The 27,466-nt window shown below is 38.9% G+C and overlaps 1 protein-coding gene across 3 annotated transcripts in view; it reads left to right on the plus strand.

The window, feature by feature from the left end:
* RARS2 (arginyl-tRNA synthetase 2, mitochondrial) overlaps window positions 1-27,466 on the plus strand; it is an 81,190-nt gene that overhangs the window by 12,413 nt on the left and 41,311 nt on the right. For all 3 annotated transcript variants that reach the window (XM_027090914.1, XM_027090918.1, XM_027090927.1), the window contains exons 2-4: window positions 9,648-9,721; window positions 22,336-22,438; window positions 23,829-23,912. In XM_027090914.1, coding sequence (XP_026946715.1) covers window positions 9,648-9,721; window positions 22,336-22,438; window positions 23,829-23,912 — 261 coding nt within the window. The remainder of the gene's footprint in view (window positions 1-9,647; window positions 9,722-22,335; window positions 22,439-23,828; window positions 23,913-27,466) is intronic.

Consider the following 27,466-nt stretch of genomic DNA (forward strand, 5'->3'; position numbering starts at 1 on the left):
CCCATGCTCTACCTCACATTAGAATCAACCCCCAGAACTTTTTAACATCTGTTGCCCAGGTCATACCCTGTATTAATTAGACAGAATACTTACATGTGGAAGCCAGACCTCGGTGTTTTCTAAAGATCTCTGGGTCATTCCCATGTGCAAAATGTGAGAACCACTGGTATAGTGACTAAGAACAAAAGGCACGTGGGTTTAAATCCAGCTTCTCTGATAGGTGTGTAAGTTCACTGTACTTCATCTGTAAAATGTGGAAAATTATTTAGCTACCTTATAGGCTTGTCATTAAGGTTCAATGAATTAATATAAATAGGGTACTTAGAATTGTGTTTGTATTGTATGCATGCAGTATTCATTAGTCATTATATTATCTGTTAGAGTTCTGAGGATGGGGTATTTTGAAGCCCCTCTCCACACCACCACCACCCCAGCGGCTTTCTGGTGTTGGGGACCTAATTATTATCCATTACCCTAGGTGAAAGCTTTAGCACCTGTGTGATCAGGCCATTCAAGATGGCTGTTCCCTTGCTGTCTGTATATTCCCTCCTGACCAGTCCCTGCTTCACTCATATAACTACCCAATCCTCTTAATTATAGGGCTTAATCAGTAACCGCCTACTTGCTTGCCCCCTGCCTCAGCTGCTAGTTTTTCTGGTAACTGTTGAGCCAACCTGACGTCAATTCCCCCTATAAATGGTAGCCTCGTTCTCTCCCAAGTAGCGAAGATGGCTGCCATGTCCTGTCTGCCGTCAGCCATACACAGCGGGGTGTTGCTACAGGACCTTTTGCTTCAGACGTGTAAGATCCTCTATCCGATAAATCGGTAGTGTCTCTGTAGCTGTCTCTGGGCTCTTTCTTCGGTCTCCAGGCTGGGCATCCAACAAGGCTTGCAGGCCTGCAGGGTGCAGCCCAATAGCCCCACATGAAGTTAAATAAACAGAAAGCTATATATCTGAACCATACTGCTTAATTTTCAGTAGGAATTCCTTAACAGTAGATACTTTTATAAAGTTGTGCTTTGGTAAAGAAAAAAATCTTTCTCATTTTTGCAAAAATAATACCTGCTTATTGTAAAGAATTACAGTACATAGAATTTAAAAAATAAAGTTATCCCTAACATTGACCTCTATTTTAGATACATTTCTTTGCAGATATACAGGCAGAAAAAAGAAGGAAGATGGGAAGACAGAATAGATATGCTTTTTATAAAAATTGGACTGTACTGTAACAAGCTTTTATTTTTTTAGGTTTTGCAGTGGAAAATGTCCAACTGCTAAAAGTATAATACTATTATGATTCCCCACGTACTCATAACCTAAATGCAGTTTTAAGTAAAAAGTATTAAACACAGTTTAGCTTGAATATAACGAAAGAAAAAGAATCCAAAGTGCAATTCAAAGAATTATTGATCAATTTCCTAAACGAGTCCTCTACAGTTAAGAGATTATGAAGACCATCACAATTTGGAGCTTATTTTTTAAAATCTTGATGTTTCAGAGACTCCTAGATACAGAGAACAGACTGGTTTTTACCAGAGGGGAGTGGGTGGGGGGTTGGACAAAATAGGTAAAGGGAATTAAGAGGTACAAACTTACAGCTGTAAAATATGTTGTTATGGGATGTAACATACACATAAGGAATATAGTCAATAACACTGTAACTTTGTATGGTGACAGATGGTAACTGCACTTATTTTGGTGATCATTTCATGCATCACTGTGTTGTACACCTGAAACTAATATAATATTGTATGTTAATTATAAATTTTAAAAAATCTTGATGTTTCAGATTTAGGCAGTATCAACCCTTGCCATGAAAGAAGAGAACATTAGCACTCTTATAGTTGGTATAACTTTCCTCTACCTTTCCTAATTTGTTTCAGTAACTTTCTCAAAGTTTGTAACACTTAGTCTGTTTATTAATGGTATTTGCATGACTTGTCTCTTATTCACTTTATTTTGAATTGGATACATTGCTTACCACCAATCCTTTTCCTGATACATGGCTTAATTGTCTGGATTTCTTTATGAGTAGATTTTTCAAGAAGGGTTTTTTTTTTAACTTTTGTTTTTTTAAGAAATTATGATTTCTCAGATAAAATAATCCTAGACATATCAAAAGGAGGGTTAATAACTAGAAAATTAGCATGTTTAGAAATAATATGAAAATAATAAATTTAGAAATAATATTAAAAATCTTCCTTTTAGAAATAAAACAATAACACCAGATTGTTTACTTCTGATGTTTGATTTTCCAAAGTCTGATACTACAGATGCAAATGTCATATAACAATCTAATGTTATTTTAATTTTTTTCCAATTTTCATATGTTGGCAACTAATTCAAATTAAGGAAAGAACTGAGCAAGTGAAATAAGCAAATCAGTTTGCAGCTTCTCTAGTAGATGAATTTTGCCCTATACAATATCATTGCTAAATTATTTACTTTAACCAGATCATGATCTTTGTGATTAGGTAACATGGCTACAAAGTAAAGTACATTTATTTCATCTCTGGAGTTTTCTTGATTGGGTGCTTTATTTTTGAAATTTAGCGACTTGACCAGGATGTGTCTCAGTGTTGAATTTTCTGTATTATGTTTTCCTGACATAGTCATTTATTTTGATCTATAGATTCCATTTGTTTCCCTTTTTTGGGGGGGGGATATTTAATCATGGAGAAGAATACTGTTAGTATCCATGTACCCTTCACCCTGCTTGAGCAATAAACTATTACAAACACTATTAAAATCTCCTGGGTACCCATCCCTGGATGCAAACTCTTTCCTCACATATGAGGTTTCGTTTATCATGCCTGTGCATGTGACTTACTACCTAGGAATGTATCCCTAAATAGTATTCTTTTTCAAGTTACTAAATTTTATATAAGTGGGAATCAAACTGTAATTATCCTTCTGCAACTTGGGGTTTTTTTTGTTTGTTTCCTTCAAATTTTAAAAAAGATTTATCCATAATGGTGCACAGAGGTCCAGTTCTTTCATTTTACTGCTGAGTGGTGTGCCATTGCAGTCATATACAACAATTCAGATTTCGTTCTTAATTTCAGGGACGATTTCCCTTTTATTGGCTATTATGCCCAATCTCCTATCACCTTGGTCACACCTGGTTCTAGCTGCCACTTAAGTGAACAGTTTCACATGTGCTTCCATTCACTTACTGTTAACAGCACTTAACGCTGTCAAAAAGCCTGCTACCAACCCATACTTGGCTCAAACGTGGTGGAGTGAACACCCTCAAGGACACCCCTCAGTCACTGGGGGATAGAAGCGCCTGTTCCCTATTTTTGGATAGACACTTTGATATACATTGTGTATCGCTCTTGAAAAGTATGATAGAAATTAAGGCCCTATTGCCTATAGCAGTGAACTTGATAGCACAATCTTGTATTTACTTTTTCTCCTCTCTCACTCTCCCCAGTATATCACTTCTGCCCTCAGCAGTCACTTCCCAGATAAACTACCTGCACACAGTCCTTTTCCCAGGCCCTGCTTTTGGGGGATCCAAGATATATATCTATGAATACTTTTATTTTTCTTGGGTTTTATTCATTCATCTTGATGGCTTCTGGGAAATAAGACTAAGGTAGGAGCCCTAGGAGCCCTGCTAAAATAAGGGTGCTCCATTCTGCTTGAGCATCTTTTGTATCTTTTCTTGACTATCACTTTGTGAAGAGTGTGGCCTTGTGCTTTGTCTCTCTGTCCTTAATGCTGCTGGAGAACCAATGTACCTGTCTTCCTGTCTGCTTGCTTCTTTGCTGCTGCTCTTTTTGTATTTTAGGGGCACCAGTTATCCTAAGGTTGGATTATCTTGTACCCAATTTTATTTGATCTCTTTATGGGATTTTTTTGTGTGTGTTTTTTTTTTGTTGTTGCTGTTTTTTTTGCGGTACACGGGCCTCTCACTGTTGTGGCCTCTCCCATTGCGGAGCACAGGCTCTGGACGCGCAGGCTCAGCGGCCATGGCTCACGGGCCCAGCCGCTTCGCGGCATGTGGGATCTTCCCGGACCCGGGCACAAACCCGTGTCCCCTACATCGGCAGGCGGACTCTCAACCACTGCGCCACCAGGGAAGCCCCTATGTTTTTCAAAATCTGTATTATCTGATTATCTTAGCCCTTACGTGTTATACTTTTATACTTTTATTTTCAATTCTGAGTACACTCTTCCTTTGTGTTTCCTAATTAATAGTTCTATAATAAATGCTTGATCATCAATTTATTTAATCTTTAGACTCCTTTTTTATCTCTGTTGTTTTTCCATCTTTCAGTTCTTGCTTATTCACAAATCTGGAAGCCCTTATGAAGAATGTATCGTTATATTTTTCTTCTAGAGTTCTTTGATGTTCTGTATGCCACATTCCTTTCATTCTGTCTTTTTCTTTCAGTCCCTGCCCCTCCCTCTCCGTATCTCTGTCTCTTTCAGTTTGTTTGTCTGTTTTTGATGCCTGTTCTTTTTCACTTGCCAGTGCTTGACAGCTCTGCCCAGACTTTATATTTGCTTCCGCATTGTGTGGGGGACTTCTTCATTCTCCATTTCAGAATTGTTCTTGGCTCACCTCACTTTTGTGATTACAAAAATATAAACTCTGCAGCTTTCCACTCCTCTTTTGTCTCTCCAGGAGGTCGTGGTGACCTGTACACGTTACTCCTGAATTCTGACTTGGCATATTTTTGCTGGCTAGTTCTGGTATTTTCCCATCTTCCTATAAAAGTTCCTCCTCTGATTCTTCCTGCCCATGCAGCACAGTATCAGGATTTACTCCCTGTAATTGGGGAATGTGTTGTGTTTCCATTGGGGAGGCCCTCAGATTCTGCCCTAGAAGCTTCACTTGTGCTGGAAATCACTTCTCTTTTCCTCATTCTTTCCCGCAGTTCTGTAGCATCTCTCAGTCATAGATGAAAAAAATAATGGAATTCATTCAGTGTTTTCTCTCCAGATTTGGGTATTAATGAGAATAGTTAATTCAGCTTAGGAGCCTTGCCAAACAGGGCTGCCCCATTTCTTCTCAGAGTCTGGTGTATCTTTGCTTGGTTACCACTTTTGAAGTTTATAACTTTGGGCTATGCCTATCATGTGTATTTTTTGCTGGAGAACCAACCAGCCTGTGACCTACCTTCCTTTCTTTCTCCTCTTCGTTCTTCCTTCCTTTTCATTTTAATTTGATAATGGGTAGGAAATGAGAGATTATGTAAAGAAGACTTCTTTCTACTACTTAATCCCAAAGTCTTTTTGGGGTTTGTTTTTAATTGTGGGAAAATACACATAATATAAAACTTAACATCTTTTTTTATGGTTTGTTGTCTTATTGAAGTATAGTTGATTTATGATCTGTTAATTTCTGCTATACAGCAAAGTGATTCATTTATACATATATATACTTTTTCTATATTTTCCATTATGGTTTGTCACAGGATACTGAATATAGTTCCCTGTGCTGTACAGTAGGACCTTGTTTATCCATTCCATATATAATAGCTTACATCTGCTAACCCCAGCCTCCCACTCCATCCCTCCCCAAACCTCTCCCCCTTGGCAACCACAACTCTGTTCTCTGTGTGTGAGTCTGTTTCTGTTTTGTAGATAGGTTCATTTTTGTCATGTTTTTAGATTCCACGTATAAGTGATATCATATGGTATTTGTCTTTCTCTTTCTGACTTACTCACTTAGTATGATAATCTCTAGTTGCATCCATGTTGCTGCAAATTGCATTATTTCGTTCTTTTTAATGCCTGAATGGTATCCCCTTGAATATATGTAACATCTTCTTTGTCTGTTGATCTGTCGATGGACATTTAGGTTGCTTCCATGTCTTGGCTACTGTGATTAGTGCTGCAGTGAACATTGGGATGCATGTATCTTTTCAAATTAGGGTTTTCATCTTTTCCGGATCTATGCCCAGGAGGGGGATTGCTGGATCATATGGTAGTTCTATTTTTAGTTTTCTGAGGAACCTCCACACTGTTCTGTTTTTTTTTTTTTTTTTTTTTTCGGTATGCGGGCCTCTCACTGTTGTGGCCTCTCCCATTGCGAAGCACAGGCTCTGGACGCGCAGGCTCAGCAGCCATGGCTCACGGGCCCAGCCGCTCCGCGGCATGTGGGATCTTCCCGGACCGGGGCACGAACCCCTGTCCCCTGCATCGGCAGACAGACTCCCAACCACTGTGCCACCAGGGAAGCCCCACACTGTTCTTCATAGTGGCTGTACCAACTTACATTCCCACCAACAGTGTAGGAAGCTTCCCTTTTCTTCACATCCTCTCCAGGATTTATTTGTAGAGTTTTTAATGATAGCCATTCTGACCAGTGTGAGATGATATCTCATTTTATTTTTGATTTGCGTTTCTCTAATATAATGTTTACCATCTTAACCATTTTAAAATGTACAGTTCAGTGGCATTAAGTACATTCACATTGTTATGCAACCATCACCACCAACCATCTCCAGAATATTTTCATCTTGCCAAACTGAAACTGTCCTTATTAAACAGTTACTCCCCATTCCTCCTTTCTCCCCAGTCCCTTTCTTCTTGGTTTTTTAAATTTACATCATATAAGAATGTTTCTGTGCGTTTGTAAAATTACTATTGAAGGTATTTTCTATTTTGGTCTTCACATCTTCATGTGTATATAACTTGGTCTTAGAATTTACTTTTAGGAAAACTTTGTTCCTACTGACTTGCTTTATCTCTTACGAGGTAAAAAGTGCTGTGTAGATTCCCTTTGCACCTTGGTTGCCAAGAAGCCTGATTATCTTTAGCTTGAGTTTGCTGGCACAATTTCATACCTCCATTTTATTTTTATGGTTTAAACCCCCTGAGAGCTCTTTTGGAGCAAATGAGGTATGGTAGAAGAAATAAACTTTAAGTAGTGTTTAGTTTGTATCAGAGAATTTTTTGTGTTGGTCCTAGGTAATATTTTTACATTCCAAAGTTCACAACTTATTTGTGAGATAAAGATTAAAAAATTGGCCTTTGTTGAAAAAATGCACAATGTAAGAGGTGTGAGTTGTCAGTTTCAGCTTTATTCAGGGACCTTACTGATGACTATATCATGGGAGACAGCCACTCAGTAGCTCTGAGTAAACTTCGAAGAGGTAGGGGGAGAAGCCAGTTTAATCATGATTGTTGGCTGGGGAATATGTGCAGTCAGGCTTACATCTCAGTAAAAGATGACAGCTAGTCACAGGGAACAGATATCTCTGTTAATGATTTTGGTGCTTTTCTAGATATGGGAAGATGCAAGAATCTGGTTATTAAAATTCTTCCTGAGATATACATAGAACTATCTAAGGGGCCTGTTTTTCCACAGTACAGTGTGCCTCATCCTGTTTTTTGCCCTGAACTCCTCTCAGGGTTCATTATCGGTCAGAAACTGCAGTGGCTAATGACTTAATCCATGTATAACTGGATGGTGAACAACGTTCCTTTTTTTTTTTTTTTCCAGCAGAGTTTAGTTATATCTAAGATAGGCAGAAGGTCTTATAGGAGAAGGTTATGGGTAAGTTTGAAAGACATTATGTCCGAAATGCGGGATCTTATTTCCCTGACCAGGGATTGAACCCGGGCCCCCTGCAATGGAAATGCAGAGTCTTAACCACTGGACCGCCAGGGAAGTCTCCCAAAATAAAACCTTTTAAAGGAAGAAGGAAATAATATTTATTACATGCTTATTATGTGACGCAATTTTGTTAGTCCTCACAAGAGCCCTAGTTTATTATTAATAGATTTATTATCCCCATTTTTCAGATGTGAAAACTTAAGCTTGTTGATGTAAAATGACTTTCCCAAGGGCTCATAGACAGTAAAAGTGGAACTGGAATTTGAATTTTTTTAAGAGAAATTATAATAGAATCTTTATTACTGATGTATCTGTTTTGGCAGGAACATTTTGTAATATAAACATGAACAGTTACAGCCTTTATTCTGTAAGTGCTTTGGAAGTATTTATCCACTTCTGGGAAAGTATCTTAAGGAAAAAAAGCCTTTTTTTTGTAAAGGATACAGTAATTCAGTTCCTAAAGGCTAGAATTTAAAAATAAAGACTGTACTCTGAGATTTAAAAACTCAACATATACTTGATCAGCAGAAATATACAGAGTATCTTAAAGGTAAATGACAGCTCCTGGTCTGCAAGTTTTGACCTTTTTTTTACGTTAATGAAATTCAGCAAACGATTTCTTTTGATAATAGGATAAATATTATTACTAATAATGGAGATAGTGACTTTAGTTTTATTCCTTCCTTTCTGAACACTTACCCCTCTGAGGAAGATTAAGATTGCTTCTTCTTACATTCTTTACTTTTCCTATTTACCCCATTACTCCCTTTCCCTTCTCTCTCACCAGCCATGACTTGTCCATTGCAGAGGCTGCGTAAGGATTGAGGAAGTGGGCAAGAAAGATGAAGACAGTTTTAAATTCATTATGGCTGTACTGCTATTTTCACTGTTTCGTTTTCATGCATTTTTTGTTGAAAGGGTATCGATATGACATAGGGGTTGAAGGTAGGTTCTGGTTATAGATAGCTTGTGTTTACATCCCAGCTTTTACACCTAAGCAAGTTACATAAATTCTCTGTACTTCAGTTTCATCATTCATGAAATGAAGGCTATAATAGTATGAAAGTCATAGGATTGTTTCAAAGAAAAATTAGGCATAATTTGAGTTCCTGATGAAGGCAGTAGTTCACAACTATGACTGTGCATTACAGTCATTCAGTGAGCTTTTCAAATATACGAGTAGGGACTTCCCTGGTGGTGCAGTGGTTAAGAATCCGCCTGCCAATGCAGGGGACACGGGTTCGAGCCCTGGTCTGGGAAGATCCCACATGCTGAGGAGCAACTAAGCGTGAGAGTCACAACTACTGAGCCTGGACTCTAGAGTCTGCGAGCCACAACTACTGAGCCCGCATGCCTAGAGCCCATGCTCCACAACAAAGAGAAGTCACCTCAATGAGAAGCCCGCGCACCAAGGAGTAGCCCCTGGTCACTGCAACTAGAGAAAGCCTGCGCACAGCAACGAAGACCCAACGCAGCCATAAATAAATAAATAAACAAACAAACAAGTGAATAAACTTTTGATAGAGGCTGGGGGTCAGATTTTCCCCCCATTATGTATTTGTTTGCTTGTTTATTTAAATAGCATGAGATTATTGTTTCTTTTATTCACTGCTGTATCCCCAACTCCTAAAACAGTGCCTAACACAAAAAGATTTTATGAATGAATTAAAAAGAAAATTATCTTTGGTCCCAGCAGTTCATCCCTTCTCTTTTTTTAAAAAAATAAATAAATAAATAAAAAGTTTTTAAAATTTATAAATATAAAATTCATCCTTTTTGGTAAACAGTTCTATTTGCCAATTTATGGTCAAACCCTTTTCTCATCTTCAACCCCTGGCAACCACTGATCTAATCTTTATCCTTACAGTTTTGGGTTTTCTGGAATGTCAAATAAACTGAATCATACATTATATAGCCTTTTGAGTCTGGCTTTTATCACATTGCATAGTGCATTTGTAGCTCATTTGTGTTGTGTCTCAATATGTTTTTTCAATTGTTGAGTAGCATTCTATTGAATCTGGAACAAATATATTAACAATCTTGTGCTGTTTGTTCTTGTTGATTTTTAGCTTTCAAGAGTGTTGGATCTTCCTCCAGAATACTTGATCAAGTCAATATCTGCAGTTCCAATTTCCAGAAAAGAGTTAAGTATAATATATTTGTAATGATCTAGAATGTTGCTGGCTTTGTCAATATACGAAAAAAATTACTCTTCAATTTACAAAATAGTCCTTGAAATTAACCTTAATATATGATTTAACCTATTATTCCCATGGATTTAAATAATAAAATTAAAATCTGTATTTTACATACTGACATGGCAGATTATATTAGTATTCTCATGTTTTGATGTTTATTCTAATAACTATAATTATGGCAGTCTTTAAGAAAAATTTGGAATGAGGTTCGAATTTAATTCTGTAACAGCAAATAAAAGAACTAAGGTTGTAGTTAGATTGTAGTTAGAAAATCAGTTTTTAAAGGGATCTTAGAGATTTTACACCTATCTAATACTTGAATACTATTGTGCCATATTTACCTGCTAGATATTTTTTTGCAGGTCTTGGTTTTTTTGCTTGTTTCCATTCGAGGCCTCCCCAATGATAGAGAATTACTGGTTAGGACTACATACAACCTATAGTTGCTTCTTGGATTCAGAGAGATATCTCTTTTGTTTGGTCATTCTTATTGATACCTGTTTACGAGTTGTCTAGAAAACTTCAAAACTTGGATAAAATACCCTCTCAGTTAATTAATAATGACAAGAAATTAGCTACATAGTAGGCATTTAAGCCCTAAACTTAAATTATCATTGTTCCATTATGATATAATGATACCATTATGTCCTTGTATTTTGTCCCCTTAACTTTGTCAGGATTTTAAGATTGAGTAGAATGAATGTTCTTTTTCCCAGAATAGGACAAAGGGATAAGTGGAGAAGAGAAAGGCTACGTATGGCCTTGTAAAAGAGAGCATCTTTAAAATGGCCTGCTACAACTTCATCTATACTGAGTTCCAAGAACAGAGGCAACGACTGACCAAAAGATGGGCCATATAATTATATGTAAATTGATGTAATGTTGCAAACCAGTTACCTATTTCATAAAATCTGTAAAGGACATTTTGCATAATAATGGGAATGTCTCAGTTTTTATTTTATGTTTCAAAGACCTTTAATAAGCTGAACTGTATTGGCCCATCTTTTTGTCTTTTTTCTTAATTGAAGTAACATTGGCTTATAACATTATATAAATTTCATGTGCACAGCATTCTCTAAACAGTATAGCGTGCTCATCGCCAAAACTTCAGTTTCCATGTGTCATCATACAGTTGATCCCCTTCACCCATTTCACCCTCCCCCCTGCCCCACCACCCCTTCCCCTCTGGTAACCATCACTCTCTCTCTGTAGCTGCATGTTTGGTTTGTTTACTTACTTTGTTTTTATTTCTTATACTCCACACCACATCACATCTTATACTCCACATCACACATACTCCACTTCACATGAGTGAAATCATACGGTATTTGTCTTTCTTTGTCTGACTTATTTCATTTAGTGTAATACCCTCGAGGTCCATCCACATCGTCCCAGATGGCAAGATCTCATCTTTTTCTATGGCTGAGTAGTATTCCATTGTTTATATATATACCACATCTCCATTTTAAAAATTTTTTATTGGAGTACAGTTGATTTACAGTGTTGTGTTAGTTTCAGATGTACAGCAAAGTAAATCTGTTATACATAAACATGTATCCCCTCTTTTTTAGATTCTTTTCCCATATAGGCTATAACAGAGTATTGAGTAGAGTTCCCTGTGCTATACAGTAGGTCCTTATTAGTTACCTATTTTATATATAGTAGTGTGTATATGTCAATCCCAATCTTATCCCTCCCCCACCTTACCCCCTGGTAACCATAAGTTTGTTCTCTACATCTGTAACTCCATTTCTGTTTTGTAGATAAGTTCATTTGTACCCTTTTTTTTAGATTCCACATGTAAGCACTATCATACAATAGCTGTCTTTCTCTGTCTGACTTACTTTCACTTAGTATGATAATCTCTAGGTCTGTCCATGTTGCTGCAAATGACATTGTTTCTTTTTTATGGCTAAGTAGTATTCCATTGTATATATGTACCACATCTTTATCTATTCATTTATGGACGCTTAGGTTGTTTCCATGTGTTGGCTATTGTAAATAATGCTGCAGTAAACATAGGGGTGCTTATATCTTTTCAAATTAGTGCTTTCATATTCTTTTGATAAATACCCAGAAGTAGGATAGCTTTATCATATGGTGGTTCTATTAACTTTTTGCGGAATCTCCATAGTGGCTGCACCAATTTACATTCCCACCAACAGTGTATGAGGGTTCCCTTTTCTCCACATCCTTGCCAACGCTTATTTCTCACCTTTTTGACAGTACCTATTCTGATGTGAGGGGATATCTCATTATTGGTTTGATTTTCGTTTTCCTAATAATTAGTGATGCTGAGCATCTTTCCATGCGCCTGTTGTCTTGGCCCCTCTTTTGAATAAGATTTTCTTTACCTGCTTGCAGTTCCTTTGGGTAGCTCTACTTTAACAATCTGAAATACCAGGACTTTGGTTTATAGAAAATAAATATTGGGGAGGACCTCAATTTTTCTAGGCTACCAGTCTAAAATTCTGCATATTAAATTTGTTTACAACAAAGGAAAACCCTAGCTTTGCCTTCATAAACCCAGTTATTCTTTAGGGTACTAAAACAAAGCCTAACTTCTTGTTTTTTGGGGGTTTTTTTTTGGCTGTGTTGGGTCTTCATTGCTGCATGCAGGCTTTCTCTACTTGCGGTGAGCCGGGGCTACTCTTCGTTGCAGTGTGCAGACTTCTCATTGCAGTGGCTTCTCTTGTTGCAGAGCACGGGCTTTAGGCACGTGAGCTTCAGCAGTTGTGGTTCACGGGCTCTAGAGCCCAGGCTCAGTAGTTGTGGTGCCAGGGCTTAGTTGCTCCACGGCACGTGGGATCTTCCCTGGCCAGGGATCGAACCCATGTCCCCTGCATTGGCAGGTGGATTCTTAACCAACTGTACCACCAGGGAAGTCAAAAGGCTAACTGTTCTATATTTCTAACTTGATTCTAAAACGCTATAACATGCCAGGAGAATTAAGAAATTTTATTTTTGTTAATTTGGTTTATTTAGTGTGATATGAATCCATTTGCTCATGTCTCCTAATTCAGTTATACAGTTTTCCCTTGAACAACATGGGTTAAACTGCATGGGTCCAGTTATACATGGATTTTTTCACCTAGCCTGAACTATGGTACTACATGATCCATGGTTGGTTGAACCATGGATACAGAACCGTGGATTTGGAAGGCTGACTAAAATTACACTGGAATTTTCAACTGCTCGGATGGTCAGTGCCCCTAACTCCCCCCAGTTGTTTAAGGGTCAGCTGAATTTGTTTGTTTGTTTTTTGTCCACGACAGCAGAATCTTAGTTCCCTGACCAGGAATTGAACCCACACCCCCTGCAATGGACGTGCAGAGTCTTAGCCACTGGACTGCCAGGGAAGTCCCAGCTGTATTTTCAACTGTGGTGAAATTCCTGTTTAATACTGCTTGTAGTAGACAGAATTAGTAACTTTGTTACCAGCCAGTACTACTCAGATCTATGGATTTCAGACTGAAACCACAGCAACTTCTCAGAAGCAATAGGGAAGTAGCTATTGCTTTTTTTTCTTTTTTCTTTTTTCTTTGCGGTACGCAAGCCTCTCACTGTTGTGGCCTCTCCCGTTGCGGAGCACAGGCTCCGGACGTGCAGGCTCAGCGGCCATGGCTCACGGGCCCAGCCGCTCCGCGGCATGTGGGATCTTCCTGGACCGGGGCACGAACCCATGTCCCCTGCATCGGCAGGCGGACTCTCAACCACTGTGCCACCAGGGAAGCCCAGTAGATATTGCTTTTTAAACTTATTTTTTAAATTATAAACGATATGAAAGTAGAGGGAATAGTTTAGTGAGCCCCTATGTGCCCATCACTCACGATCATTAGCATGTGGCCAGTTTTGTGTTGTCTACACCCCTACCCACTCTCCTTCTTCACAGTGGACTATTTTGACAGCTGCTTTTCATAGTCTAGAAGTTATGTCATTTTAAAGGGATTTTTTTAAATTAGTTTTTCTGTCATGAAAGCAAAACATAACTTTAAGGAAATTCAGGAAAATACAGAATAAGAAGAAAAAATCCCCAATACTCTTACTACATACAGTAAGACAACTGATGTTAGCAATTTGGTATCTCTTTTCTCTTTGAATATGTCTTTCAGCCTTAAAGTCATAGCTATAAAACAACTGTAGGTATGATTTTGAACCCTTTCTCTTGGCATCATTTCTTTGAAACTACCACTTTTTAACAATGGCTTACTCTTAACGCTGCCCTGTTGATGGACATTTAGATTGTTTCAGTTCTGACTTTTTACATAGTTCAAATTCAAGAATTGCCTCTCCAGGATGTGGAGAAAAGGGAACCCTCCTACACTGTTGGTAGGAATGTAAATTGGTAAAGCCACTATGGAAAACAGTATGGAGATTTGTTCTAAAAAAAACAAAACACAAACAACTCAATTCCACTCCTGGGCATATATCCGGAAAAGACAAAAACTCTAATTCGCAAAGATACATGCCCCCCAATGTTCATAGCAGCACTGTTTGCAATAGCCAAGACATGGAGGCAACCTAAGTGTCCATCAGCAGAGGAATGGATAAAGAAGATGGTGTGTGTGTGTGTGTGTGTGTGTGTGTGTGCACGCACATGCATGCATAATAGAATATTACTCGGCTATAAAAAAGAATGAAATATTGCCATTTGCAGCAACATGGATGGACCTAGAGATTACCATAGTAAGTGAAGTAAGTCAGAGAAAGGCAAATATCGAATGATATCATTTATATGTGGAATCTAAAAAAAATGATACAAATGAACTTATTTACAAAACAGACAGACTCACAAACACAGAAAACAAACTTATGATTACCAAAGGGGAAGCAGGGGAGGGAGGGATAAATTAGGAGTTTGGGATCAACAGATACACGCTACCATATATAAAATAGATAACAACAAGGACTTACTCTATAGCACAGGGAACTATATTCAATATCTTGTAATAACCTATAGTGGAAAAGAATCTGAAAAAGAATATATATATACACACACACACACACGTGTGTGTGTAACTGAATCACTTTGCTGCACACCTGCAACTAACACAATATTGTAAATCAACTATAGAGTACTTCAATTTTAAAAAAATTACTTCACTAAATAGACAAAGCAGAAGTTTTTTGTGGGTGTATAATTAAAATCTCCCAAAAGGGAAAACTGGGATCAAGTCTGGTTGATTACCCTCACCTCCCTGAAGCATTTACTTCTCTATGGGTCCTTTCATACTAGCAAATAACCCAGCACAGAATTTGTTTTTTAAATATTCTTAGTTTAGTAAATTGGTGTTAATCATTATTATTGGCCTAAAAGGATGATTTTTTAAATTTGTCCTTATACCACTGAACTACTTGAAAATATTTGATTTTATTGAGAATTTTTAAATTGAATTAGTTTATTATTTATGTCTCAAATAAAATTTTGGATACTTTGTACTATTAACTTTTTAAACCATCTGTAGAAAATTGTGTGACCTGTTTGGGTTTTCCTGAATGTTTGAGAGCCATTCTGTAGGTTTATGGTCATATTAAACCTTTTATAAAGTATCCCACCCAGGGAAGTATATTCAATATCCTGAGATAAACCATAGTGGAAAAGAATATCAGAAAGAATGTATGTATATATGTATGTATGTGTAACTAAATCACTTTGCTGTACAGCAGAAATTAACACAACATTGTAAATCAACTGTACTTCAATTTAAAAAAAAGAAAGCATCTTAGCTATGTGTCAAATCATTATTTAGTCTTTGGTACATTCAAATCTTTATTTTCAATTAATATTGCTGTTATAGCTCTTATTTTAACTTTATATGGTTTTTATTTTTTTAATCTTTCTGTTATTCCCATTTTGTTAGACTAATGTCTTCAGTTTCCCACATTATTGGCACAAATACTTGACTAAATTATCAGAGTTCTTTGGTAAGAATAAATATATTCAAACCTTATATGAGTTTCCACAATTAAAGTTAATCTTTAGAAAATTGAATTGTTATGTAATCATTAGAGAATAGGCTTAGAAAAGAAACAGAATGGTTTGCCAACCAATCCAGTAAGTGAAGAACTACAGACAGAATAATTCCCCATGGCTTGGTACTGTATTAACATTTTTATTTAACATCAGAACTAGGATTATATTACCAGAACTTAAGTAGGTTCCATTATCATCACCATTTTACTGTGCTACAAAAGAAATTAAGCAACAAGCCCAAGAGCACACAGACACTGATTAATAGTTGAATTTGGGTCTTCGGTTACACCTCAAATGTCAGTAGATGAGTTCGGGTTGATAAGTGTAATCCACGCTAGGCTGCTGGATAATGGATTAAGGCGCAGGAGAATCCTTCCCCCTCCCCCAGTTTTATTGAGATATAATTGACATACAGCACTGTATGAGTTTAAGGTGTGCAGCATGGTGATTTGGCATACATATTGTCATGGAATGATGACCACAGTAAGTTTAGTGAACATCCATCATCTCCTATAGACAACATTAAAGAAATAGAGAAAAAAATTTTTTTCCTTGTGATAAAAACTCTCAGGATTTACTCTCTTAACATACAAGTGTTAATTATCTTTGTCATGTTGTACATTATATCCCTAGTACTTATTTATCTTATAACTGGAAGTTTGTACCTTTTGACTACCTTCATCTAATTCCCCCTCCCCCTAACCCCCACCTGTGGTAGCCACAAATCTGATCTCGTTTTCTAGGAGTCTGTTAGTTTGTTTGCTTGTTTGTTTCTGAAGTATAATTGACCTACAACACTGTTCATATTCTACAACATAGTGATTTCTGTACATTTCAAAATGATCACGTTAAGTCTAGTTGTCATTGGTCACCATGCAAGGGCATTGCATAATTATTGACCGTATTCCCCACACTGTACATTTCATACCTGTGACTCATTTATTTTGTAACTGAAAGTTTGTACCTTTTAATCTTCCTCATTCTCTCTTCCCCCTACACCCTTCCCCTCTGGCAACCACCTGTTTGTTCTCTGTATCTATGATTCTGTTTGGTTATGTTTGTTCATCTGTTTTGTTTTTTAGAGTCTGCAATTAAGTGAAATCATATAGTATTTGTCTTTCTCTGTCTGACTTATTTCACTTAGTAGAATACCATCTAGGTCCATCCATGTTGCTGCAAATGGCAAGACTGCATTCTTTTTATGGCTGAATAATATTACAGTGTGTGTGGGGTGTGTGTGTGTGTGTGTGTGTGTGTGCGCGTGTGCGCACACACACATACCACATCTTCTTTATTTGCTCATGTATTGATGGGCACTGAGGTTCCTTCCATATCTTGGCTATAGTAAATAATGCTGCAGTGAACATAGGGGTATACGTATCTTTTCAAATTAGTGTTTTCATTTTCTTTGGATAAATACCCAGACTTGGAATTCATAGACTGTATGGTAGCTTAGTTTTAATTTTTTGAGGAATCTCCATACTATTTTACATAGTAGCAGCACCAATTTACATTCCCAACAACAGTGCATGAGGGTTCTGTTTTCTCCACATCCTTCCCAACACTTATTATTTGTTGTCTTTTTGATAATAGCAATTCTGACAGGTAGGAATGATACCTCATTGTGATTTTGATCTGCATTTGCCTGAGGGTTAGTGATGTTGAGCAACTTTTCATGTGCCTGTTGGCCATCTGTATGTCTTCTTTGGAAAAATGTCAATCCTGGAACCCTGCCCGTTTTTTAATTGGGTTTTTTGTTTATTTGATATTGAGTTGTATGAGTTCTTTGTATATTTTGGATATTGACCCCTTGTTGGATATATTGTTTGCAAATATCTTCTCCCATTCAGTAGGTGATTTGCATTTTGGTGATAGTTTCCTTTGCTGTGCAATAGCTTTTTAGATTGATTAGGTCCCATTGGTTTATTTTTGCTTTGCTTCCCTTGCCTGAGGAGACATATGCAAAAAAATATATTATTAAGACCAGTGTCAAAGAATGTACTGCCTGGGCTTCCCTGGTGGCGCAGTGGTTGAGAGTCCGCCTGCTGATGCAGGGGACACAGGTTTGTGCCCAGGCCGGGAGGATCCCACATGCCGCGGAGCGGCTGGGCCCGTGAGCCATGGCTGCTGAGCCTGCGCGTCCGGAGGCTGTGCTCTGCAGCGGGAGAGGCCCCAACAGTGAGAGGCCCGTGTACTGCAAAAAAAAAAAAAAGAATGTACTGCCTATGTTTTCCTCTACAAGTTTTATTGTTTCAGGTCTTACATTTAAGTCTTTAATCCATTTTGAATTTCTTTTTTGTGCATGGTGTGAGAGAGTAGTCCATTTTGATTCTCTTGCATGTAAATGTCCAGTTTCCCAGCACCATTTATTGAAGAGGCTGTCTTTTCTCGATTGTATATTCTTCCTCCTTTGTTGTAGATGAGTTGCCCATATAAATGTTGGTTTATTTCTGGGCTCTCTATTCTGTTCCATTGATCTATATGTCTGTTTTTTTGTTTTTTATTTATTTATTTTTGGCTGTGTTGGGTCTTTGTTGCTGCACGCGGGCTTTCTCTGGTTGCGGTGAGCGGGGGCTACTCTCCGTTACAGTGCGAGGGCTTCTCATTGCAGTGGCTTCTCTTGTTGCGGAGCATGGGCTCTAGGCACATGGGCTTCAGTAGTTGTGGCTCGCGGGCTCTAGAGCACAGGCTCAGTAGTTGTGGTGCACGGGCTTAGTTGCTCTGCAGCATGTGGATCTTCCTGGACCAGGGCTTGAACCTGTATCCCCTGCATTGGCAGGCGGATTCTTAACCACTGCGCCACCAGGGGAGTCCCTATATGTCTGTTTTTGTGCCAGTACTATACTGTTTTGATTACTGTAGATTTGTAGCATAGTTTGAAATCAGGGAGTGTTATACTTCACCTTGTTGTTCTTAAGATTATTTTGGCTATTCTGGGTCTTTTGTGTTTCCATAAAAGTTTTGGAATTATTCTTTTTCTATGGAAAATGCCATTGATATTTTGATAAGGATTGCATTGAATCTGTAGATTGCCTTGGGTAGTATGGTCATTTTAACAATATTCTTCCATCCCATTAACATTTCTTTTAAAGCTGGTTTCATGGTGCTGGACTCTTAGCTTTTGCTTGTCTGTAAAACTTTTGATCTCTCCTTCAAATCTGAATGAAAGCCTTGTTAGATACAGTATTCTTGGTTGTAGGGGTTTTTTTTTTTCCCTTTTGTTGCTGTAAATATGTCATCCACTCCCTTCTTTTCAGCTCACAGAGTAGTAATTTCCACTGCTCTTCCAATTCACTGATCCATCCTCTGTATCATCTAGTCTACTATTAATTTCTTGTAGTGTATTTTTATTTCAGTTGTTGTATGCTTTAGCTCTGTTTGATTCTACTTTATATCTTCTATTTGTTTAAAACTTCTCCCTCTGTTCATCCATTTTCCCAAGCATCTTTGTGATCATTACTTTAAACTCTTTATTGGGTAGATTGCTTATCTCCACTTCACCCAGTTCTTCTTCTGGGGTTTTATCTTGTTCCTTCATTTGGAATGTATTTCTCTGAGACCTCATTTTGTCTAATTCTGTTTTTATTTCTATGTATTTGGTAGGTTGGTTACATTTCCTATTCTAGACAAGTGATCCTATGTAGAAAACTTCATATGGGTCCTAGCAGCACGCTCCCCTCTGGTCACTAGAGTCATATGCTTTAGAGGTGTCCCCTGTGTGGGCTTTTTGGGTCTCTCTGTTGTGGCAGACTGACTACTGTGGGCATGCAAGTAGGCCTGGCTCTTTTGTGGGTAGGACAGTGGGTTGCCAGGCCCTGCCTTGTGTGAAGGCTGCCAGTCACTGGTAGGTGGGGCCAGATCCTGGTGCAGTGGAGCTCATGGCCAGGGGAGTCCAGGTCCTGGTGCCACCCAATAGATGGCTGGGGCCTGGTCACCAGGCAACTGGCTATAGAGCCCCAGTGGGTCCTAGGGCTAGTGCTGACCCATTGGTGGGCAGAGCCAGGTCCTGGCATCTGTAGCTGCAAGGCCCTAGTGGTCCCAGTGTCGGTGTCAGCCCACTAGGGCTGGGCCAAGGCCCAGTAGGTTCCAGGGCTAGTGCCTGCTCACTGGTAGGAGGGCCAAGTCCCAGGGCAGCTGGTGGGGCTGTGTCCCTGCCCAGCTGGCTGCTTGGCCTGATGCGTCCAGTTATTGGTGCTGACAGGCTGGTCAGGAGGGCTGGGTCCTGGTGTGGCTGGCTGTGTTGCCAGGGGAGTCCAGGGCCTGGTGCAGGCCAGCAGGTGGGGCAGAGCTGGGTCAGAAGGCGACTGGCTACAGAGCTGCAGGGGGTCCTGGGGCTAATGCTGGCCCTCTGGTGGGGAGCTAAGTCCTGGGGTGGCTGGCTGCAGGGCTCAGAGTCCCAGAGCTAGTGTTAGCTTGCTGACGGATAGGGCCATTGGTGTTGGGTGGTCCCGGGGCTGGTGGTGGCCTCCTGGTGGGCAGGGTCGATTCTTGACAGGGCTGGTGATGGCCCACTGGTGAGTGTGGTCATATCCTGACATGGCTGGCTGAGGTGCCCAAGCTATCCTGGAGGTGATGTCAGCGTTCTGTTGGGTGGGGATGTGTCCCAGTGGGTCCAAAGTCTAATGCTGGCCCACTAGTGGGCAAAACTGTGTCTCTTGCTGCAGGGCCTAGGGAGTCGCAGGGCTGGTGTCCACCCCACTGGGTAAAGAGGGTCCTATGACCACCTCTGGCAGCTTGGGGGTCCCTGGGCTAGTGTCAGCCCACTGGTAGGTGGGGCCAAGTCCCTGGCCTGGGGTATCCCAGAGGTGGTGAGGACTGGCTGGTGCATGAAGCTGGGTCCCAGCACTAATAAGCTAGAGGGAGGGTTTCAAAATGGCACGTACCAGCACCAGTGTCCTGACGGGGTGAGCTCCCTAAATTGGCTGCTGTCAGCATCTCTGTCCCCAGGGTGAGCTCCATTTGCCTCCTGCTCTTTGGGAGGCTCTCCAAGATCTGCAAGTGGGTCTGACACATACTCCTTTCGAGTTATGCTTTTGCCCTGGTCTTAGAGCTTGTGAAATTTTGTGTGTACCCTTTAAGAGTGGAGTTTATATTTCCCACAGTCCTCTGGCTCTCCTGAAAGTAAGCCCCACTGGCTTTCAAAACCAAAATGCTGCAGGCTCATCTTCCCAGTGTAGACCCCCAGGCTGGGGAGCCCAGTGTGGGGCTTTGCTCCTTGGAGAAAACCTCTGTAATTGTAATTATCCTCCTATTTGTGAGTTTTGACTCTCCCACATCTCTGCCCCTTACTAGTTTCATTGTGGTTCCTTCCTTAGTGGTAGGAGATAGTTTCTCCTAGTCTTCAGGTGGATTTCATGGATAGTTGCTCTGTAAATCGCTGCAATTTTGGTATGCATGTGGAAGGAAGGAAGCTCAGGGTCTTCGATTCTGCCGCCCTGGTCACCTCTCAAGGCCCAGGAAAATTCTTAATGGTCATTATTGACTAGATTCTTTAATGTGATCAGAAGCCACACAGAATTTTTTAGTCATGTGCCTGAATTTCAAGAGTGGTAAGAAGGAAGTGATTTGTGCTCCTCTATTTTGCATTACAGATGGGCTAGACAGATAATGGTTCAACCCACTTATCCTGCCCATAAAGTCTCATTCTCTAGTTCATTATTAAACATCAGAGGATGTTCAGTGTTGGTAATTATGTGGATGTTTGTATATTAATTAAAATTATTTTTACACCTAGAAGTTTTCAAACTACAGAAAATTTATAGCGAATAATGTAATGAACACTCATGCTCACTTTCGAATATGTCAGGTCTTAATTTTTTTCCAAACTTTTGTTTTCAGAAATCAAACATTATAGATACCATTGAAGCAACCTGAATATACTTCTTTGATTCCACTCCCTACCATCCTTTCCTAGGGATAACCGCTCTTCTGAAGCAAACGATTGTTTTCACTAATTGGTTGCTTTGTGTTTCTTTCTTGGTTTCTGTGTTTTTGCATTGTTTCATCACCAGCCCAATGAAAAGAACAGCACTGTCTGCCTCCTTAAGGAACTACTCAGTGTTAAGAAGAATATTCTTCCTCTCATGTTGAAACTCAGATTACAACATTTTTTAAAAATTGTGCTTTGGTCATTTGAAGGTCAGTGAAGGGACTTGAATGAAGGAAGCTTGTGGAATAGTGGAAGAAGATTTGTACTGATAGAAGCAGTCAAGAGACTTGAGCTTTTTACTGAGTCTGCTTATTAGTTGCAGGAGGATTTTTAGGGGAGACGTTGAACTTGCCGGCCATAATTTTTCACATCTATCAAATAAGGTGGTTGCTCTGCCTCTCCCACAGAGATATCATAAAGCTACAACTAGGTAAGGGAAGCGGAAGAGTTTTGTAAGGTGATGCAAGATAAAGTTCTAAATCAATACAAGGTGATGATATTTCTGATTGTTCTATATTTTGAAAGTGTAATTCCTTCTGATAAAATTGTGTCAATGTAGAGAACACAGAGTAATTAGTCTTTTTCATTTGTTTGTTTGTTACACTAGTAATGTTTTTAAGGTAACAGTCTTTTCCTGTTTCAATGTCTGTCTTTAGAGAAGTAGCTGACTTTCAGCTTTCTGTGGATTCTCTATTGGAAAACAACAATGACCATTCAAGACCAGATATTCAACTTCAAACCGTGAGACTGGCAGAGAAGGTAATTTAGCACTATTATCTCTTTTTGACATCATAATAAATGTAGTATTTCAAAGAAAAAACTACTCTGCAAGCTATCTCTGCAGGCTACCTCAGCCATAATAATGAATTTAATAGCGTTTTTTTCCAAGGCACCTTGAAAAGTATAATTTAAATTTATTTTAGCTGCATACTATAAGGTTAGGATGGTTTTTGAAATCAGGTATAAAACATTCCTCTTGAGCTGACATTATTCAAGTTATTGATTAACTACTTACAGGAAGACTGAAGTGTTAATTAAATTTACAGATTGAAGCTGGATGGACTTCTGAATTTAGGAGAACAAGCTTGATAAATTAGAGCAGTGGGTTGCAGTTTTAAAAATAAGTTTCTTGGAAGATGAACATTAAAATATGAGAAGAAATGATTAGATGTAAATAGAATCATGATTGCAGAGAAGAAGTGGTTAGATGATTTAACAAACCTCTTCCATTTCTAATTTCTCTGATGGGTTCCGTATCTAAAAGAGGAATTGAAAGGGTTGTGGTGAATGACCACATCTAAATTGTTAGCGTAATACCTTCAGAAAAGCAGGTTTGGGGGAAGTTTTTTTTTTAAATAAGGTTATTACATGTGACACAGAAGAGGGCATGGGCACACTGAAGAGTCCAAACAATGAAAGTCACTTTCATAGAAAAAAATGTTTAAAGAATGAATATGATAAAGGAGCTTTGGTAGCTAAGTAAATGTTTATTTGACCACAAAAATTACCCCAGATTTTTATCAGGAAGTATACCAGGAATAAAATTATCCTAATTACAAGATTTATTTCCTCCTTCTCCTGTGAGTTCTGAAAAATAAAGGCTAGTGGCTCCTCAATGACAGCAGGAATTTCTTCATGCTTCATGGGTGTCTCGGGTGCTTTGAACATCTAGTTGGTTAAAAATGTAAAGCGTATCCATTGAAGACCGAGCATTTAAATTATTTACATTTTATGTGTGTGTGTGGGTTGTTCTAGCGGATGCCCTGACAGAATGTCATGTTCTGTCACTCTCATGCAAGGCGGATGAACTAAAAAGAATTCATTGCATGTCAAGGTATATAGGGTGGGGGTAAAGTGATGCTCCCTTTTTTCCACGTTAGAAAGAGAATTTGAAGTGAGAGAATGGGAAGGTAGAAGAGAGAGACTTCGAATACAGAGTAGCATTCTAGCCCGGAAAAGAAGAAAACGTGTAAATGCAAATAGAATGACAGAACTGGGGAGATGGGCTAAAGCCGAGGTCCAGACACAGTGACTGTGAGAGAGGACCCACCTGCTGCCCTTGGGAGCCAATCTGATAGGATCAGAGCTACAAAGCTCATTAAGCCTATTTCATAACATGCCTGTTTTACTTGATTTGTTATCTTTTCAGCTAAAATGTGACACAGTGGTGAGTGAAATCAGCACTGGTCCAGGGACTGTAAATTTCAAAATAAACAGAGAACTATTAACAAAGGTAAGAATGGGTTATGTTGCAGCTGTTGCACCTTCACTCATTCCCTCTACTTCAGCTACAGTGGTTTCCCCAGTTCTTAAAACTTACCGTGCCTCCTCTTGCCTTAGAATCTTTGCACATTCTGATCCCTCTGCCTGGAGTGCCACCCCAAGTTAAATCTGCTTATCCTACAGATCTTGAGGTTCCCTAGCAGTGCCTTTCTGACCCCTTCATTCATATACGCTCATAACACTGTATATGTCTCCTTTGCAAAACTTATTGTAGTTGCTATCTTACATCTTTTTTCTATAACTTTATTTTTTAATTAATTTTTTATTTATTCTTTTTTTTTTTTTTTTTCCTGGCTGTGCCGCGCAGCAAGCAGGATCTTAATTCCCTGATCAGGGATCCAACCTGTGCCCCCTGCAGTGGAAGTGCAGAACTCTACCCACTAGACCGCCAGGGAATTCCCAATTTGATTAATGCCTATTGCTCTTTAAACTCTAATTTCCATTAGGACTTATAGCATCTGTTTTTCTCATATCCCCGTTTCCTAGCACAGTGCCAGGCATGCAGTAGGTGCGAGATAACTATTGTTAAATGAATTAATGGACTCCATATTGAATACAAGAAAAGTACTGCTGGTTTCACTCTCTGGTAGCCTATAATCTGTTGGAAGCATAAGATTTATATAAGAGAAACCATAAGACAGTTCTTTTAATAAAACAATAAATTTTTTTTAAAAAGTGATTGATATAATAAGCATAAGAAACATCAGATATGGTAAAATCTGGATGACCTGAAGGAGTTGGGGAAACCTCATAGAGGAATTGGGTCTCCCTTGAGTGAACCCATGGAGGACAAGTAATCCTGTATATGAGACCATTTGTTCAGTTTTATCTCAGTTGAACTTTAAAATTTATCATAATGCATGGTTTGGTCTATTAATTTAAAAAAAGAAATACACACCAGTGTTGGATTGGTCAGACTTAGTATATGCTATGGTCTTGAATTGAAAATAACTGTAAAACCAAAATTTCTAATAATATAGTTTCTTCCCAAGGTTACATAGTTTACAGACATTTACCCATCAGCCTTATAATTCTTCTGAAGTAGAGTTAGTGTTTCATGCTTGTCTCTAGATCTTTGAACTCTTTTATCTTTTTTTCACTGTTAGTTCAAGACAAACTTGTTAAACCAAAATCCGTCACAAGGACAAGAAAAATTTGTTATGAGCTTTTTAAAAAGCGTCTACAACTTGTTGGGCTCTTGATAACATTTTGTGTCAACTTAGCAAACCAGTGAATCTAATGTACCATTTTTAAATAAGTGACTCTTTCCTCCTCCAGTTGCTGTCTCAGTGTTTATGGAAGGAGAAATGGAACTTGCCAACATGCCTTCCAAACTTTAGGCCATTTGATAGGCAATTTTACTATGGGAAAATGTGCTACGGTAGATGGAGTTTGCCTTTATAGCCAGCTTAGCTGAAAGAAATATAGTTTATATTTCGAGGCAAGGCATAGTTAATAATTTAAAATTTCAATGGCCATGAATTTTCATGCTTTATTACAATTAATTAACTAGGAGATTTTATCTGTTTAAGGATGCCCACTAGCTCACTTATTAAATATATTCCCAAATCCTTCTCAATTGACAATGGAGGGAAAGAGTTAGGGCTTTGAGGTCCAGCTACTGTTTCTCACATGGAAACCCTCCCTTCCTTGTAGCTTTGAGGCTCTGGATATTAGTGTGACTTTCTTTAAAGGAACAAGCAGATTGCTTACAGTAGCCTGCTCAGTGTCACAGTAAAGATACATTCTAGAGCAGTGAACACCCATAGTCTGAAAAAGGGAGTATTGAATGTACCTGTGTTACAATTTTTTAATAATAATTCTTATCTGCTCAAAGCCTAATTTCTTCTACACGTGGCTCCATTATTTTCAGGCCTTAAACAATGTTCATTTGCATGTCTGAAGTTTTCAGATCATGTCAAGAAAATTCAATCCTTCTTAGGACCTTTATAAAACTTTTTTTTTCCATGTTAAAGTTATTGAGATTCACATGTAGCCAATGATCTGTGTCCAAAACTTACTCCTCAAGCAGAGAATTATGAATTTGTATCATTGTTTCCACATGTACAAACTTAGCCTTGCATAAAATGTATCTGTTCTTGCATTGCAATTGAATTACTAGCACTGGCAGCACCAGAGATGATTAAATGTTAGCTTAGGTTTGGATCACTAATAATGGCTTATAATGTCTTCATATAAATCATCATCAAAGGTAGGAGGCTAAAATGTAAAATTAAATGTAGTAGGAACTGCCAAATCTCTGAGACTAGATAATACATTTTTCAAAGCTAGAAGAACTTATCATTGTGAAGAACTATCACTTTGGTACCAGACTTCTACCTGGCAGTAGTCTATAGATGACTTTCAGAAGAAACTAACTTTGAATAATAGTTAGTTCAGTTTATGGGGAGAAAAAAGAGAAAATATGAGTTTAACCAAATAGGAAAAAGGCAAACAAAATCCTGTTTTTTAGGTGTGCCTTAGAAATATACAGTGGATAATACAATTTCTTATTTCGCATGCACACATGCATTTTTATTTGCTGAATTCAACTGTGCATGCTCTAACAAAACTTAAGGGGAAAAAAAGAAAGAGATACTGATTTAAGTGGCTCTAACTCTGCTTATTATTTCACTAATTGAGTTTATGTCAATAGGCAGTGGATGCATTCAAGTCATGGGTAGTGTCAATTAGCTGAACACATGGAAAGAATTAATGATTAAGCACTTTTCAGCTATTGACTAAGGAACTGACCAGTCAAGTAGTGGTAACTTCCTTAGAAGTTCTTTTGAGAGCTGTCAAATGCTGACCAGGAACTTCCCTGGTGGCGCAGTGGTTAAGAATCCGCCTGCCAGGGGCTTCCCTGGTGGCGCAGTGGTTGAGAGTCCACCTGCTGATGCAGGGGACGCAGGTTCGTGCCCCGGTCTGGGAAGATCCCACATGCCGCAGAGCAGCTGGGCCCGTGAGCCATGGCCGCTGAACCTGCGCGTCCGGAGCCTGCGCTCCGCAATGGGAGAGGCCACAACAGTGAGAGGCCCGCGTACTGCAAAAAAAAAAAAAAAAAAGAATCCGCCTGCCAATGCAGGGGACACGGGTTCGAGCCCTGGTCCCAGATCCCACATGCCACGGAGCAGCTAAGCCCATGCACCACAACTACTGAGCCTATGCTCTAGAGCCTGTGAGCCACAACTACTGAAGCCCACATGGCCTAGAGCCTGTGCTCCGCAACAAGAGAAGCTACTGCAATGAGAAGCCCGTGCACCACAACAAAGAGTAGCCCCCACGCGCCACAACTAGAGAAAGCCTGTGCACAGCACTGAAGACCCAACGCAGCCAAAGATAAATATATAAAATAAATTAAAAATATATATTGACCAATAAAGAATTAGATAAAATGACAGAATCATCCACAGAAAATATAATGGTGGTGGATAAACAGAAAGCACCCGCCTATTGGAATATTTGTTAATTTGCTAAAGCATTCCAAAAAGTTAAACCTTTGAA

This window comes from Aethalodelphis obliquidens, unplaced genomic scaffold, assembly GCF_003676395.1.
Source record: "Aethalodelphis obliquidens isolate GAN/ISIS:26980383/991018 unplaced genomic scaffold, ASM367639v1 scaffold3, whole genome shotgun sequence".
Classification (NCBI taxonomy): Eukaryota; Metazoa; Chordata; class Mammalia; order Artiodactyla; family Delphinidae; genus Aethalodelphis; species Aethalodelphis obliquidens.